Source organism: Syngnathus typhle, linkage group LG1 (assembly GCF_033458585.1).
Source record: "Syngnathus typhle isolate RoL2023-S1 ecotype Sweden linkage group LG1, RoL_Styp_1.0, whole genome shotgun sequence".
Taxonomy (NCBI): Eukaryota; Metazoa; Chordata; class Actinopteri; order Syngnathiformes; family Syngnathidae; genus Syngnathus; species Syngnathus typhle.
In genome coordinates, this window is record NC_083738.1 from 21,796,339 (window position 1) to 21,812,937 (window position 16,599).

The following is a 16,599-nucleotide window of genomic DNA, read 5'->3' on the forward strand; positions in this document are numbered from 1 at the left end:
TTTTAAATGGGCTATTCAGGGTCATTCACAATGTCTAATTAAAAAGAGTTTTCATAGTGATATCAAAGCTACAAAAGCATTTTTTTTAATTCAGAGTTAATTTCACAAACTCATTAAGTCTATTTGAAATGAAACTGGCCGAGCACTTGAACATTTAGTCAGATTTGTTAACTTCAGCCAGACATTTTGGGAGGGGGATAAAGCAGTGTTCATTTGCCAGTGGTATTCAAATATCCTTATGTTTTGTAAATTACAATAATTGTTGTGTATGGTTTGGCTGGAAAAGTAGAGCAATAATTTGCAGTTCACGTCACTTTTTTTTTTCGATCCTGATATCTTACTTTAGTTTTGGCTACGTTAGCCTAGCCTAGCCACCTGTTAGCCAGCAATGAGTTCATTCGCGAGCCTTTTCGTCCGCAATTCGTCAACAAAACTGTGTAGAAGACGACAATTTTCGTAAAGATGCTGTTTCTGTGGGATGCGTATTAGATACTTACGTGTCACACATGAAACAAAATTCTCCATACTGAAGTCTCGCCACCGGGAAAATGCACGCATAAATTAGTGTTGGCTCGTGAGTGAACGATTCGTTCAAAACAACATATTTCTTCAGTGAACGAATCACTTCCTACACTTCAATAAGTACACCACACGAGGTAAAAAATAAATAGATGAATAAATAAGAGAGTGTAGCGAACGATTCGGTGAATGATTCTTTTGGAGAACTGGAACGCACATCACTAGTACAAAAAAGTAAAGACGGCCATGACTTGCCATACATAAGGTTCTATTCCTATATATGTATGGAGAGTCGAATAATTAAATAAAAATAAATACTGAATATTCTTTAAATTGTATTTCTTTTGTAAATAAAAGTGACAGTTTTAGAAAAAAGGTTTTAGCTATAAAAAAATGGTTGTCAATCTAGTGGTTCCATTCAATCAGTTTACTCCTCTGGCGTGTTTGGAGCACCGGAATAATTCAAAATAAAACACGTGAAAAATACTCCCATCTCAGTCAGCAACTTCCACCAATTGTTTCGGTCGGAGTCGGGAGTGTGAGGAGGACGCACAAGGAGCGTCCACAAAAATGTCTTCACATTCATTGTATACATATTGTTTCAAATCAGAATTGTACGCTGACACATTGCTCACATTCTAAACTGTCCTATGATCATTGTTTGTAGTCATGCTGTCGATTTCAATTGAGTTATAGCTGACATTAAATTGATTTTCACAAATTTCCTTGCCCCAAAAAAGTGTGAATGATTTTTGCCCGATGTCTATAAAAAAAAAAAAGATATTTTATTCTTCATCGAGCAGGTTGGAAAACGCTCTGGGCCGACGACTGTAAATATAAACCTTTTTAAGGTTCATGTATGGTCAACACCAACTTAAACCAAAGCATGGATTGTTTCCCCTACATTTAAAAAAAAAAATGCCTCGGATGTTAAAAATGGTTGGGTAGTACGTGTGTTACTGCTAGTCTTGAATTTTCCGTTACAGGTGATGTGAGCAATTATCCCATGTAAAGCAACCAGATGTTAATGTATTATTGTCTTCTTGTTTTTGTGATACAGAAATGCAGAGTCTTGATTTGGGCGGAAAGGTGAGGGCAGGATGTTCTTATTTCCAGCGCCTGCATGGTGCTGTGACCTTCCCAGGGAGAAAAGACAACTCTGTGCAGCACATCCACACTCTGCGGGGCGGTGCTGGACAAAAGGAGATTATTTACATTGATATAAAAAGCACCGTGTCCTGTTCCTTAGGTTAAAAATAAACCCACAAATAATACCTTAGAACAGTGAGGCACATGATTGAGATTGAATTTCCTCTTAAAAAAAGATATTGTAAGTGCCGCTACCTTTAACCTCAGCAGCATGGGCTTGATTTGATCAGAGAACGCAGAACAAAGGTCACTAAAAACAACAACAAGTCACAAAATGACAGGAAAGAGTTTTATGTGGACATTATGGAAACATGATCCTCTTGTAATTCTTTATCATCCACATGACATGCATGGAGGACAACATGAATAAAGGGATAACAATAGAAAATCAATACAAATTTTGCTTTGACTTATAAGCAAATGTTGGTGGCACAAACACTGTGTAGTGACAGTGAGGATTCTCTGAGAAAGTGGTTGGCTTCAAGAAATTTTTACCTATTTTTTACTGTTTACACTCAAACTAAACATCCACGAAAAATAATTACAACACTTCAAGCAAATGATTTTTGAACACAAGCAGTGAAGCAACACATATAGACAGACAACATAACAATAATCATGTATGGTTTTTTTATCCTTAGTGAAAAGTGACAAAATACTACTGTATTTGAGTATGCTATCAAAAAGTGTTATTTAAATCCAATCCAAAGTGTATCTGTGCCTGGATTATACAACACCCTGGTGGCCAAGATGGGCAAACCAGGAGCTGCACAACGTCAACACCTTAAAAAAGTATTGAGTGCCATTTGTTTTGTAAAATCATCACAGCGATGAGAAGTGAAGGACTACAAACACAAAGCATACAGTTTCTAGTCTTTGGGAAAGTTTTCAGCAATCATCTTCAAACTTTTAGAAACTTTGAATTCTCTTTATATGGTCTTTAAAGTTTTCATTTAGTTAGTCACCATATTCCCAACAGTTGCTGCTTAAACGGGATTCGCGTACATCTCCATCACCCCCCAGTGATCTTGCTTGTGTGTGAAGCACAAAAGTAGAGGAATGCCCCCCCACCCACAAAATGACGTCCCCCCTTCCCCAAGACTCCCCCCCCCCCCCCCCCCACACACACACATAAAAAGGTGCCGTGACGCGCAGGCTGCTCAGTGTGCACACATAGGCGCTGAGAGGTCGTCCCTGGTCCATCTTGTCTCCTTTTCTGCGCGCCGCATTCCATTACAAAAAGACATCTCTAATTCGAACCCCAGCCTGTTTTGAATTCCTCTATCTGCTTGTCCCGTGAGGAAACACCTGCCGGAGGATACGGACGGAACGAGAGGAGCGGGAGTCAGGGAGGAAAGCTCCCCCGCCGAAAGCGTCATGGCAGCGGAGAGAACCGCGGCTTCCTTACGCGCATCCACCTGAGGCTTGTCATATTTGCAACGTCTCCGTTCAAGGAACTTTTGGCCCACATACGGACACTTAACTACTACTAGGAACTATTACTTTTTATTTAGGGGGGATTTTATTGGACATTTTTGAAGAGGATGATGATGGTGCTGTGTGCCTACATCAAGTTGGCAATCATCTTGAATTGGTCGTGCCTCACAAGTGGTAAGAAGCCATTCGTTATTCACCTGGAGTCTCATTTAATATGTTATTTGACATCATTTTCAGAAACTGTGCAAACATATATTCCCACATATACTTTATACTTATTAAAATAAAACAATATTCTTCATACCTTTATTAAAAAGTGGTTATTTGGCTTGTATGCATAGCAGATTCGCTTTTGGGTATTATTTACAAGTTATCCAAAAATACTATTTAGCACCGAAAAATCAATTTTTTTGCAAAAATAATGTCACCAAAACTTTATTCATCATTTCTATAACATCTTTACGGTTCTGATGCAAGACTCGTATTTTTCTTTTGTCTTATCTTACAGTCATTGCAAAATATTTCATATTTCTATATGTTACTTCAATGTGGACTTTGATCGTCAGATTTACTTTTACAGATACATACTTTCACTTCTTTTCCAATCCACTAGAGGTAGCCCTGTTCCATTGTAATGTATGCTGATTAATTTAATGCATTGTGACACTCAACCATGTGTCATCTTCTCGGCTATTTGAGCGAATGCAATATTGATTGACTGTTGCCCCACTTGTTATTGGAAACATTTCAAATCATCAAATTCCACACAAAGTGAACATGTTTTTTAACTATTGTCATCAAGAGGATTCAAACTCTCCAGATCTCCCACTTCTTGTCATTGTCTCTCGGGACATGTCACCACTGATTATACAGAATGTAAAATAGGTGGATGTTCTTCCACCATTCGGGCCAACGAGATACACACACGGCGTTTCCAAATAAACAGCACATCCAGACAAAGGAAACGGTGTTCCTACTCCCAGCTTACACCACACACTGTTACATTTCCTTCACTGTCCACACAAAGGCGTGGGAAAGACACAAGGAGGAAGCGGAGGTTGTAGCTCAAGGCAGGCAGACTGCAGGGAAGGTCACGGATGTGTGACATGCTACCTGAGCAAAGAATTCATCCTGGATGTACTTGTGCTGCTCACAAGCCGTGACTGACAATAGCAGAAAGGGAAGGCGAGCATTGTTGTAGCACAGGAGGAGCCACTGACTGTTAGAGCAATTAGAGAAGGAGCGGTTGTCTCAGACTAATTTATTGTACTGCACTGTCAGTGATGCTGATGTGTCCTGATAATTTGCTTCCAGTAGACCAGGGGTGTCCCAAGTTGGCCTGGGGTACTATTGGGGTCTGTTGTGCATTCTAGAATGAATGAAAATGAATGAATTCATAATTACTGAGATTGTCTGGCAACCAGTTCGAGGTGTCCGCTGGGATAGGCTCCAGCACACCTCATGAGGAGGAGAAGCGGCTCACAAAACGGATGGCTAATTAATAATTAATGAGTCATAATAATAGTAAAACAATATTCATAATAATAATTAATTAATGAAAAAAGAACACACACACACATATATATATATACATAGATATAAAATAATAATATATATTATATATGAATAATATATATATATATATATATATATATATATATATATATATATACACATACACACACATATACACATATATATACACACATATACGTATATATATACACATATATACATATATATATACACACATATACGTATATATATACACATATATACATATATATATAAATTTATGATCCAGCTTCACGGTTTGTAACTGAATCTCCCTCAACTGAAATATTTGCTATAACAATGTGAGAAGCTGGCTTCTATGCTGTTTGGCATGTTTTTGATTTTTTCGTCGGACACTTGAGATTGTGCAGTGGAAAATGAGAGGACGTCCAAGTCCAATAGAAGCTCATTGCTCACAAATAGGAAAAAAAGAAATAAAACATTTCCCGGACTTGAATGTGTGCCAAGAGGTGCGAGACAAAGTCATATTTACCTTTAGAAATTACTCCGTGCTTCTTTTCTTAAGGGATAATTGAGGCATCTGCTCCAAGATGACCCTGCAATAAATTCTTCATAAATCCTGCATGGGATTTCAATTTCAAGGAGCTTCTATGTGCCGCTGCGTGGTGATTATGTATATGTACGATGCAAGCACAATCCTTTAAGTTCGGCTTTTAAGAGCTTTAACCAATTTATTTTGGACACCCTTCACAACCCCCAGATGTTTTGTCTTTTTTTGCCTCCAAATCTCTGAAGACTACTTTCGAGCTAATAAAACAACTCTCTCTAACTGTTGTTTTAACCTTGCCACTGGCAAAGTGAGAACATTTTGAATGGAGAAGGAAAAACCCAACACAGATTGAGCAGTTTGGCTGCTGATCTGAAGTAGTGTCCAGGGTTCAAACTTGAGTATTGACCTCTTATTTTCTGACTGCTTGTCTTGAGACTCTCACCCTGAAGGTAACTTGGCATGAGATTTCTTTGGCCAGAAACCGCCTCACCACCACGTCGTAAAAGCTCCCTGCTTTGTCAGGCTGTATGATCTTTCTTTTTATAACCTCTTGTTTTCTCGTTTTTCTTTTAACAGCCGACGCAGAACACCAAACACAGACTAGTCTGAGGCTTTGGCTAAAATGGCGCCTAGCATGAGTTGTCCCAATACTTGTCCTCAATGGATGGATATAGATATAGAGCGTTTTGTTAATCATTCAATGAATTACCAAAACTCTTCTTTGTTGGTGTGTCAAATTTAGAAGACAGTTATTTTTCACATGTAACCGGGCCTTTAAGCATTGGACAGGCTGAGACAGGATGCTTGTTGCCTATTGCTACTGTTTCTCTCCAAACATCAGGGTCACATTTTTTTCTAACTCTAATGACTCTTCCCTCTTTTGTTAATAATGCCCCCCCACCCACTCCCATTTCTGTGTCTGCTCTTTGAAATGAGTGGCATGCTGAAACAAAAACGTCATCAGGCCGCATTGTTCTATTCACCTTGATGGTGCCATTGGAGACGACATGTAAAGGAGTGACGGGAAGTCCTGACATTATTCTCTATTCTTCGTGTTTCCCTTAACAGTAATAGTCATCTCATGGTGAGCTGTAATTGCTTTTACTGGAGATAACTCGGCTTACTACTCCCATGATACACTCTCTTTGCAGCTTTGGAAAAAGATCCATGAAAAAAGTAGTAAAAAAAACAAAAAAACAAGGATGTCAAATAAAGTAAGGAGCTGAATAAAACCACAATAATAACTAGTTTCAAGGTATTAAGTGTAGTTAGGGTTTCAAATTTTGGGTTAGTGTTTCAAGGCTGGGTTATGTTTTGAACGGCACTAAATGTTATACTGCAGTAAAACTCACACATGCTAATTAAAAAAAATCACTGCTGTTTAGGCAAATTGTAAACCTTCTCACAGCATTCAAGGATCAGTCCAGGGTGTCGTATACCTTCTATCTTCTTGTATGATCAAAATCAACAAAGGCACAATGTCTTTGTTTATCTGAAGTTCTTCCCAGACTGTTAACTAACGGCCATGTTTGTGGCTCTCAACCATTTACGCCCAGCGATCGATCGCTTTTCTTTTGGGTGGGCATAAAATCCCTGGTTTGTATTACTTATCTGGAGTCCAAAGGAACCTTTTCCAAACTATAGCAGCTAACATGGACACACATACAAAACATGACCATTGGCCAATAGACCAATAGACACAATGTTAGCAGGGCTAGCCTTTCAAGGAGAAGTCAACCTCGATTTTCTTTGTAATAATATGTTCGGTGCAGTCCAAGTAGGTGAAACACCGTGGTTTGAATATTGTTTCATTGTGGAATTTGAATTAAACAGGCAAAATGTTTTAATCCATTTCAGGGGGCGACCATTTTGCCAGGTCTCTGGTCACAGCTCACTAGTTCCCCCTTGCCATTGATAAAATCTTCATATGAAGACAAATATACACAATATATGGCAACTATATACAATATATGGCAAATATATACAATTATAGTCTTTTTTTTTTTATCTTTGTCCCTTTTATCAATCATGACATTCCAAGATTGCATCTGCAGTATTGACAGAAAGTGAAGCAAAGGTCATCCATCTCTCTTAGGTTGCCCTTTTGTGTGTTTGTTGCATGCCTGTCCTCTTCCCTAATGGCTCCTAATGAGAACCAGCTTCGGGACTCTTTGAACCAACACGATAAGGGCAATTTCTGGCTTTGTTTTTTTTTTTTTTTGCTGGCCATATGCCGGAGGAACGCAGCTGTTGCAAGGGGTGTCTGCGCCGTCGTGGAGGTCAGCCTTGGCTGGCGCAGGTTGCGATGCGAGTTGGGGAGCTGAGTGTTGAGAGTCAACCAAAGGCTATTTTTTCTTCTTCTTGGGTTTAGCGCCATCCCAAGGGGCCCCCGTTGATTCATCCATCTGCAGCCAGTTATTCCGATGGATCGTTGGGCAATTGGCTCGTTTTATGAAATGAGCGAGTGCAATTCAAGGTCAAGTTACTTTTTTGGTTCGGTTACGTACGCAAGCAGATGTCTCATTCTTTACATGTGTTGCATTCTACTCGGAACAAAACCCAGATGTGTTCTTTTTTATATTTGCTCCCAGGACCTTATTATTGTTTGACTTGCTCTTACAAACTTGTCATTTCCTGCTATTGTTGAATATGCAAATGTGAGGCAACACAAGAAGCAGTTGACAGCAGATTTTTATGAACTAATGAAATGTATATTCTCTCATTGTTTGTGAAGGTCAGAGAACCTTGATTTGTATCTTCCATTCTGCAAATGAAAGCACGCGTTCTTAGCTGTCTTTTCCTTCGTGTGTCCTCGGACAATAAAACAATGACTTCTTTGAAGGGAAACCACTCCTGGGTTGTACGACGAGCTTTGGCACAATCAGCTATTTTTTTTTGTGGTCTTTTTTTTTTGCATGACAGCTGTTTCGAATAACAACCCAACTCAAGGCAAATGTGCGTCTACTGTTGTAGCTGCAGGTGTATGTGTGCATGAGGGTCTACCAGCTTACTCACGGGCCAAAGCGTGTCAGTCGCATTATGTAACAATTTTTATTCACAATTCAAGGGTAAGACTAACGGCGCTCGTATATTGATAGTTTACTCAATCAAGATGGCTCAAATATGACAAAAAAAGTTGTAAATACATATTCTGCTACTTTCCACTGTTTCAGCCTCTCTGAAACATAACCGAGCTGATTGAAAGAAATGAATAAAAGTTTCGTAAAGTTTCATTACGAAATTCAAAACATTTCAAAACATTTCATATGATTTCAAAATAGACGATGATGGTGTCCATGCACGTGTTCTCCAGGTTATTTGGCGGAAGAGCGCTGGCCGAAAATCTCGCCTTCCGAGAATTCCATCGTTCTTCACCGGGGCGACCCTCTTCATCTCACATGCAGGTAGGTGCCAAGCGATCCCAATAACACTGAAAATCCAGCAAAATACGTCTAACTGGACTCCCGCTCAGTCATCGGACAATGTTGAAATTGCCTTTTTTAGACTCGTTTTAGGACAAAAAGGCCCCGGGGAATTGGCTGACACAAGGCCGTAGGGCAAATAGCTTGAATGACACTGGAACATTCAACGGCGGGCCAACATTTATCAGTCTTTCGAGCTGCTGGGACTGCTCGTATCTCTCAGCCTTCATCATTTGCAGGCCTGTGAGGAATGTCCGAGAGCATGTACAGTATCTCTGTAATGCAACGCTTCCCTATAAGGTCTTATGCTTGGACAGCTGTCCTATATTTTCTACTCTTCTGTCACTGGACAAGAGCAGCGAGAGCTTGTTTGACCCGAAATTCTACAGGCAAAGGCCGTTTGTGGTATGCGAGACATGTTTGATTTTCCTCTGGGATGCCTTTAATGAGAATGTTAAAAGTGAGCGCTTGTGTGGAAGGAATGTGTGAGCTGGAGCACGTCGTTCAAAAGAAACGCGTTCCCATGTGAAAGTTCACCTTATCAGATGACTCGAAATAAAGCGAAAGAAAGCTGTCCCCCCGAGGAGAGATGCTGACTCTGCCATCCAGAACTAAAAACGTTTATTGCCAGCTGTGGCACTGAAATGTCCGTTTCAAGAGGATGGGTGGATTTTCTCAGGTGTGTGTTCCAAAGCACATACAATTGTTTCCGTCCACTCCCAGGGGGCACGGCCATCTGCAATGGACACTTCCAAAGTTGGTGGACCCCAGACGGGTCATTTCCTGGGAGAACATGAAAGTGCAGCGGTGTGATTCCAGACATGCGTCGCACTGCAGCAAACTGACAATCACAAACTTGAACGCCACTCACACGGGGGAGTACAGTTGCCGTTACTCCAGAGGAGGCTCGGACCACGTCGCGTCCACATATGTCTACGTCACAGGTGAGATGTTAATTATCAGCATATGTGATTGACAGCTTTTTTTTTTTTAACACTGGCAAGTCAAATACACAGAGGTAATTCTCCACCATGAGAAAGTCAAGTCCAAACTGTGGATAAGAATCGTTTCTTGAATTGTTTTCTTTGTTGGAAGGTTTGCCCGTTTGTTTTTGTCAAAGTCATGTAAGAGCTGCGTTGAAAGAGGAGTGTGAGGTTCTCACAGGGTGATTGGGATCTGATGACGCCAGTCGAGAGCCTCGCGCTGTTGAATTGTGCTTCTTGACAAAGTGTTAAATAGTCACTGTGTATTTCTCAACCTTATGGTAAAGTCATGGGTTATCAAAATAAATGACTTTTTAAATTAAAAAAAAATTTTTTTAAACCTTAGAATGGTGAAAATGCTTTAACGTCACTCATCAATTATTCATTAATTTTGTATTCAATTCATGAAAACATTATCTTTAGTGTTAAATCAAAACAAGACATTTGCAAACAACGGATAATGACTTAAGTGAGTTCGTTTCAAAATGTTTGGTGACTACTGAACTGGGAGAGAATGACCGAATGGTGATTTTGATTGTATTTTATTATCATTATTTTTTCATGTACGCGTGACTAGGTGAGACGGTGATCGCGGCCTTTTCGCAGAGCTTCAGTTGTTCATACAGAGTGAACCACTGTTGAAAAATATTTAAAAAAAAAAAAAAAAGCATTTTTTTTCCCCCCACCTTTCTTTCAAATCGGTTGGTCCGGTTTCTCCCTTAGATCCAGAGCAGCCATTTGTGGAGCCCCATGATCAGACACCTCACGTGCTGTTCATCCCCCGCCATGAGACCAGTTTGGTAATTCCTTGCCGCACGTCCCACCCCAGAACTGTTGTGACACTAAGTCAGGTAAGGCCACACACAGACAAACAACTTGAAACTCACTTTTTAAAGTATTCCTCAGCAATATAACGCAAACACAACGTATTGAGGGTTACGAACTCATTGAGATTCCAATCAGAAGCAACTTTTACGCCCACAGTAGTTTCTTCTTTTTTCTTTGCGGTTCCCACAACGACAATCTTAAAAAAATACACAACAAGCGACAGGGGAAACTAAGGGAGTCAGTCGGTCTGCTTCCTGTACAATCAGGAAGGTGCTCCAAGAGTGATTTTGCTCAGAATAGACTCTTCGGCTAAATTTGGGTCTTTCGGGAAATGCAGGACAAAACCTGTATGCGGGAAACAACAAGGTAACCTACCCTGAGGATGGTTACGTTTTGATCCCATATTCCTTGGACACCAAAGGGATGAAGGCCTCACGTGAACTTCTGAACTTGTTGGTACCACTCAGTTCCTTCATCTGTAAAGTTGCCAGTCTTGGCATTGCTATTCGTGGCACTGATTTACGACTGCGTGACTTTGTGCCCACTTGTGGACAAACAAGCTGTCTGAGATGAAACAGATAGTAATGATGTGACCTTCCTGCCATTGCTAAATCAATGGTCCTCCTCCTTCCTGCTCGCTTTCCTTCCCTCCTCCCTTGCTTCCTTCCCTTTTCCTCACCTCTTCTTTTGGCATTTGAACAAGCAACAGCAAGCACGTACATCCTTTTCCAAGTCCACCATGTGCTGCGCTACATTTTTGTATCGCAGAAGTCTTCATTTGCAAAAAAAAGAATACATAATAAATAATAAATAAAGAAAATGCATGGTACAGAAGCTAAATGTTTCAACACATTGAAACTTATTCAAACACGCACAACCTGGCCACAGTCATTTCAACGCAAACAGAAGTAGACTAAAAAGGTACAACCAAACAATCTTGTCTTACATCAGCTAGCTTTATGCTAACTTTTAATGTGAAACGTCACAGATGGGCAAATGAGAATTTGCATTGTCATTAAGGTCATTCTAAACTTTCCCACAACCGAGGAGCAAAAACGCAAACAGATCGAATAAGAGAGAGCCCATGTAAATTTAAATCAAAATGTATATATTTTTTCGAATCACATTTTGTTTTATCTGCTAATTGAATGCTAAAATGATGAGTAACATGTAACTTGATTCACAGCTTTACAGTTCACAGAAGATTGTCAATGAATGGGACCCAAAAGTGGGCTTCACAATTCCCTACACCTCGGAAATCGTGTACGATATTTTACTCTGCACCACTGTCGTCAATGGTCATGAGTTCACCTCCATGTACATGCCCAAGAGACTATGTGAGTGTGTTAAATAAACGACGACCAAGGTTGCGTCTCAGTTTCACATGTGTCACCCTTCCACATTTACAGCACTGTTTCTCGAGAACGTCACCGTTACCCCGGAGCGGGTCAGGGTGTTGGTTGGCGACACGCTCTTCCTCAACTGCACCGGCGTGACCACCTATGGTGAAAGAATCAACTTTACGTGGGATTTTCCAAGAAAGAAAGTAAGCAAGACGCAGTCAAACTGCAGCTCGGATAGTATTAAAAGCGCTCGTGCGATATTTTTCCATCTACAGGACAACCGCCATTTCACCAACAAGACCAAAGACAGCACCACTCTTACTTTCACCATGAGCAAGGCATTAGTACTGCCCAACATCTCAATGGAGGACAAGGGCTTGTATCGTTGCAGAGCTGAGGTCGCACCCACCAAGCATTCCAATGCCACGGCTAAAGTCATCGTCTATGGTGAGCATGTGCTGACTCGGTGTTTGATTTGAGTCCTTCTTTATATCTAGGCCTTCATGTTTTGTTTCAGAGCACCCCTTCCTCAACGTCTCATACAAGCACCAGAGTACAATGGTTGTCAAGGAGGGCATGAAGAGGCTGGTATTCGAGCCCAAGGTCAACGCTCTGCCACCACCGAATATGCTGACATGGCAAGTTGTGGTCCCATCATGTAAAAGTAGGCCGCAACCTTGTTTGCTTTTCCTAGAATTGACTCATTTGTTTGTTTGACTACCAGGCATAAAGACGGCGTGCCCATCCTGAAAAATTCCTCCTGCTACAAGATTTCCGGTTACAACTTGATCATCTCTGACGTACAGCAGAAACACGAAGGGGTCTTCACCATAAGCCTCGGCAACCGAGCTCATCGCCTGTACCGGAACCTGACCTACACGTTGCAAGTCAAGGGTGAGCTGTGGGTGGGGATGTGCACTGTACTGTCAAAGAAAATACTGTTCTCGAATGTTTTAAATGCCTCGATTGATATTTACTGCTTATTTCAGTGGTGTGCATGTGTCGAAGAGTAGCATGTGATCTTTTGAGCAAAGTTAGCCACAACACTTTAGCTCGGCCATCATGTTAAGCATATGTCTAGATAAGCATTTAAACCAACTCAAGGCCCGGGGGGCAGATCCGGCCCGCCATACCATTTTGAGTGGCCTGCAAAACAAACTTTCAAATTGGCATGTGTGATAAATAATAATGTTGGGATTTTTTTCGTTACCGTTTTTACAGCTATTTGAACAATAATTGAACAAGACCGATTTCAAAATTAGTAAACAATTTGTTATGTATGTGCAATCGTACCACAATGAGACACAAAGATTCATTTGATGTAACCGCCGTAATGGCCCTCTGAGGGAAGCTGTATTTATAAATTTAACAACACTGCTCTAGAAGAACTTGACTTCACTGGATTCAAAGAAATGAATTCAACACATGTGCTCGATGTGCTGCTTCGACTAGGACAGCGAGCTTTTGAATGCCAATATTTCTGTCACTTGATTCATAAGAGTCACTGCATCTTATGTGCATCCTAGTTTCCTGGAACAGGTGCGTAATGTCACGATATTCTCATAACAACATTTGACTTTTTTTTTTTGCGCCGTCATTTGCTATTGGGGATGGCAGGTTGATTGGATGGCAGGTAGTAGCTTTAGCATGAGAGGAATTTGTGCGCTTGTTGATTCCAGAGCGAGATCGACGTCGATGCCGTGGCAGCTGTTGTTGATCAGTGGGGCTCTTTTGAAGGGGCTTGGCGCAGTGTGTAAATGGGGCCTGGCTCCTTTCTGCACTCTCAAGCGCTCCAGACCCCCCTGAGTTCACAGCCTTTGTTTGCATCCTCACCATGTGTACACTGTACAGAACTGGGTCGCTTTTATAATCACAAATCTTGTCAACATGGCCTGTATGGGGCTAATAGAAAGCAAGACTGGAACATTTTGGGGATTACCGTGAACCCCCATTATTCGCAGGGGACACGAACGTTTTGTACAGTTCTCCAAATCAGCAGCAAAGCGTGCTGGATTTCTGGTGTTTGCAGTAACATGTATACTGTTAGCCTAATAGTATTGTTAGCTAAATCATTTTGAAATATTGTCAGGAAACAAACAAACAAAAAAAAACCACACAAACATTTACCAGGCATACTTATGGTCACTTTTTCATCACACTGTACTTTGGAGAATTACCGTTTTTTTCCGTGTATAGTGCGCCCCCATGTATAGTACGCACCCCTAAAAATGGCATGCTGATGCTGGAAAAAAGCTTGTACCCATGTATAATACGCACCGAATTTTTATGAATTTTTTTTTAAAAAAAATTTAATTGTTTTTTTTTTTTTTTTTTTTTTTAAGTCCCAATGATCGTCACACACGCAGGGAGGCAATGGGTCCCATTTTTATAGTCTTTGGTATAGTCTTAACTAGGCTGGATGTAATTATTTTTGTTGGCGTTGATTTCTCCGACTGCCCGTAAACGCACCACCGCGCTCCGTGCGCATGGAGCGTGTTTGAAGTGAACAGCAGAGAAGAAAGGAACAAGGCAAAGTGTTGTGAAATAAAATATTACCTGTAATACGGATTTAGGTAGAGAACTGAACTCTCGCTCTTTATATAGCTGACGTGTCTTGCTCATCCGTTCTGCGCATCTGTAATGGCGGCCTCCGTATGATATCCGGTTTGCGTGTGTGCGAGAGTGAGAGAGAGCGAGAGAGAGAGCGCGCGAGAGAACGCTCAACCGTAGCGCGCCGCCGACCGCCCAACTGCACCGGGCTGGCCGATTATTGTGACAGAGCCGTCGCTGAAATTTAGAAGATATTTTTAAAGTCCTGATGTACTTTCTAAAATTTAAGTGGACCTCAGTGCGCACTGCGCAGGGAGCTTAATTTGGTGCGGTCGCGCAACCGCAGCGCGCCGGGCGCTCACTGTCGCATTGCTTAAAGAGCGCCTTTGTGTTTTAGGATGAACAGCAGAGACCAAAGGAACAAGGCAAAGTGTTGTGAAATAAAATATTACCTGTAATACGCATTTTGTTATTTGCTGATTGAAACTGCTAATTAAACTGTGAATTGAAACTAATAGGAAGAAAACAACTCTCGCTCTTTATATAGCTGACGTGTCTTGCGCATCCGTTCTGTGCATTTTATTTCACAACACTTTGCCTTTCTTCTCTGCTGTTCACTTCAAACACGCTCCATGCGACCGCAATGCTCTCGTATCAGACGCTTGCTCGATCACCTGCTCGTTTGCTGTCCCGTGCGCGCACGAAGCGCGGTGGTGCGTTTACGGGCAGTCGGAGAAATCAACGCCAACAAAAAAAATTACATCCAGCCTAGTTAAGACCATACCAAAGACTATAAAAATGGGACCCATTGCCTCCCTGCGTGTGTGACGATCATTGGGACTTAAAAAAAAAAAAAAAAAAAAAAAAATTTAAAAAAAAAAATTTTTTTTTTTTTTTTTTTTGTACCCATGTATAATGCGCACCCCGGATTTTAGGACAATAAATTAGTAAAATTTTGCGCACTATACACGGAAAAAAACGGTATGCTTTAAACACTTTTTAAAAAACAAAATGTCCGGTCAACCAAACTTTCCAATTAATTGACTATCATACTAAGTCCACGATCTCAAAGCTAACAAATATGAATCGCAATACACAGGTTAATGTCAATGAGCATAGATATAACATTATTTATACATGAATTATTTACACATCAAAATAAGTCTGTTTTTATGCCACACTTCAATGTACATGTACTGTATTGTTATACATCAGCTTATAAAATTGGTCAAATATAGTCCTTAACAGGGTCCCGGCCATGATTTATAACGGGAGGATGTAAAATTATTTCCTAGCATCCAACAGAAATTAAAGTGATAAAAATGTGAAGGAAATTTTAATAGTGTCCCATGTTGCATCACTAAAACTAATTGGAGTGACATAAAATTGGGAGGATTGTTGTTCATTACAAGTGGCAAAAGTCTTCACGTTCAGTGCAGCGAACATGTTGACGGCAGTGATGCTGCTGGGCAGACCACAGCAAGGGAGCTTGATGTTGTCTGTCCCAGCTGCGAGAACTACGTCTGAGGTGACGCGAAAAGGGTCTTTGTGTGCTGCTGATTAAAGAGCTCACGTCGGCTCACTCGTCCGTGCGTCAGCGGGGTCACGCTCTGACCCTGCTGCCCCCCATCATCTTGCCATTCTTATCCCCCGCACAATGTCTCCGGGACAAATGGCGTCAGTGGCACTTTCTTCACGGTTATTCATCATGACTGCCGTTGCTCATTATTAAGACATTATAAGATTCCACAATAACAACAGGGGATGTCTGCAATACTGTCCCGCTGACACTGCATTAGCATGGAAAGTGCAACCTGGATTGGTCGCCAGCCAATCGCAGGGCACATACAAAGAAGCATTCACATTTGTTTCATGTGCTCATATATATACTACTACATTTTTCTAAATAGTTGTTTCTTTTATTTCTTCAGTGAAGCCAAGTATTTCCGAGTCAGAGTTTGCCCCGGTGGATATTCAGCCCAAAATGGTTGACGAGCGCCACGAGCTAACTTGCACCGTCTCCGGGAGACCGGTTCCAAACATCACCTGGCTCTGGCAACCCTGTCACGCAGGCAAGGCCCTCAAAAGGTAAATGGTCATCACTCTTGCCGCTTTTTCCCGCTGGAATTTTCTGCAACCAAATCATTCACGGGATCTGTCAACAAACTCCCTTATGTTCTTTTTCAACCAGTGGAAGGCAATGTAATGATACCTCAAATCAACTCGGCGACAATTACCATCAGTTTCCCTTAACATAGAGTAAACCTTCACTGCAGTCGCCAATAGTTTACATTTTCAAGTGA

At 41.1% G+C, this 16,599-nt stretch overlaps 1 protein-coding gene across 1 annotated transcript in view; it reads left to right on the top strand.

Moving 5' to 3' along the window:
• The first annotated feature begins 2,836 nt into the window (after window positions 1-2,836).
• The window catches only part of kdrl (kinase insert domain receptor like), a 34,291-nt gene continuing 20,528 nt past the window's right edge, over window positions 2,837-16,599 (top strand). Inside the window, exons 1-10 of the mRNA XM_061282057.1 lie at window positions 2,837-3,279; window positions 8,484-8,574; window positions 9,316-9,536; window positions 10,299-10,426; window positions 11,590-11,740; window positions 11,813-11,949; window positions 12,022-12,193; window positions 12,264-12,384; window positions 12,471-12,640; window positions 16,228-16,384. Of these exons, the coding sequence (XP_061138041.1) occupies window positions 3,213-3,279; window positions 8,484-8,574; window positions 9,316-9,536; window positions 10,299-10,426; window positions 11,590-11,740; window positions 11,813-11,949; window positions 12,022-12,193; window positions 12,264-12,384; window positions 12,471-12,640; window positions 16,228-16,384 (1,415 nt within the window). The 5' untranslated portion in view covers window positions 2,837-3,212. The remainder of the gene's footprint in view (window positions 3,280-8,483; window positions 8,575-9,315; window positions 9,537-10,298; window positions 10,427-11,589; window positions 11,741-11,812; window positions 11,950-12,021; window positions 12,194-12,263; window positions 12,385-12,470; window positions 12,641-16,227; window positions 16,385-16,599) is intronic.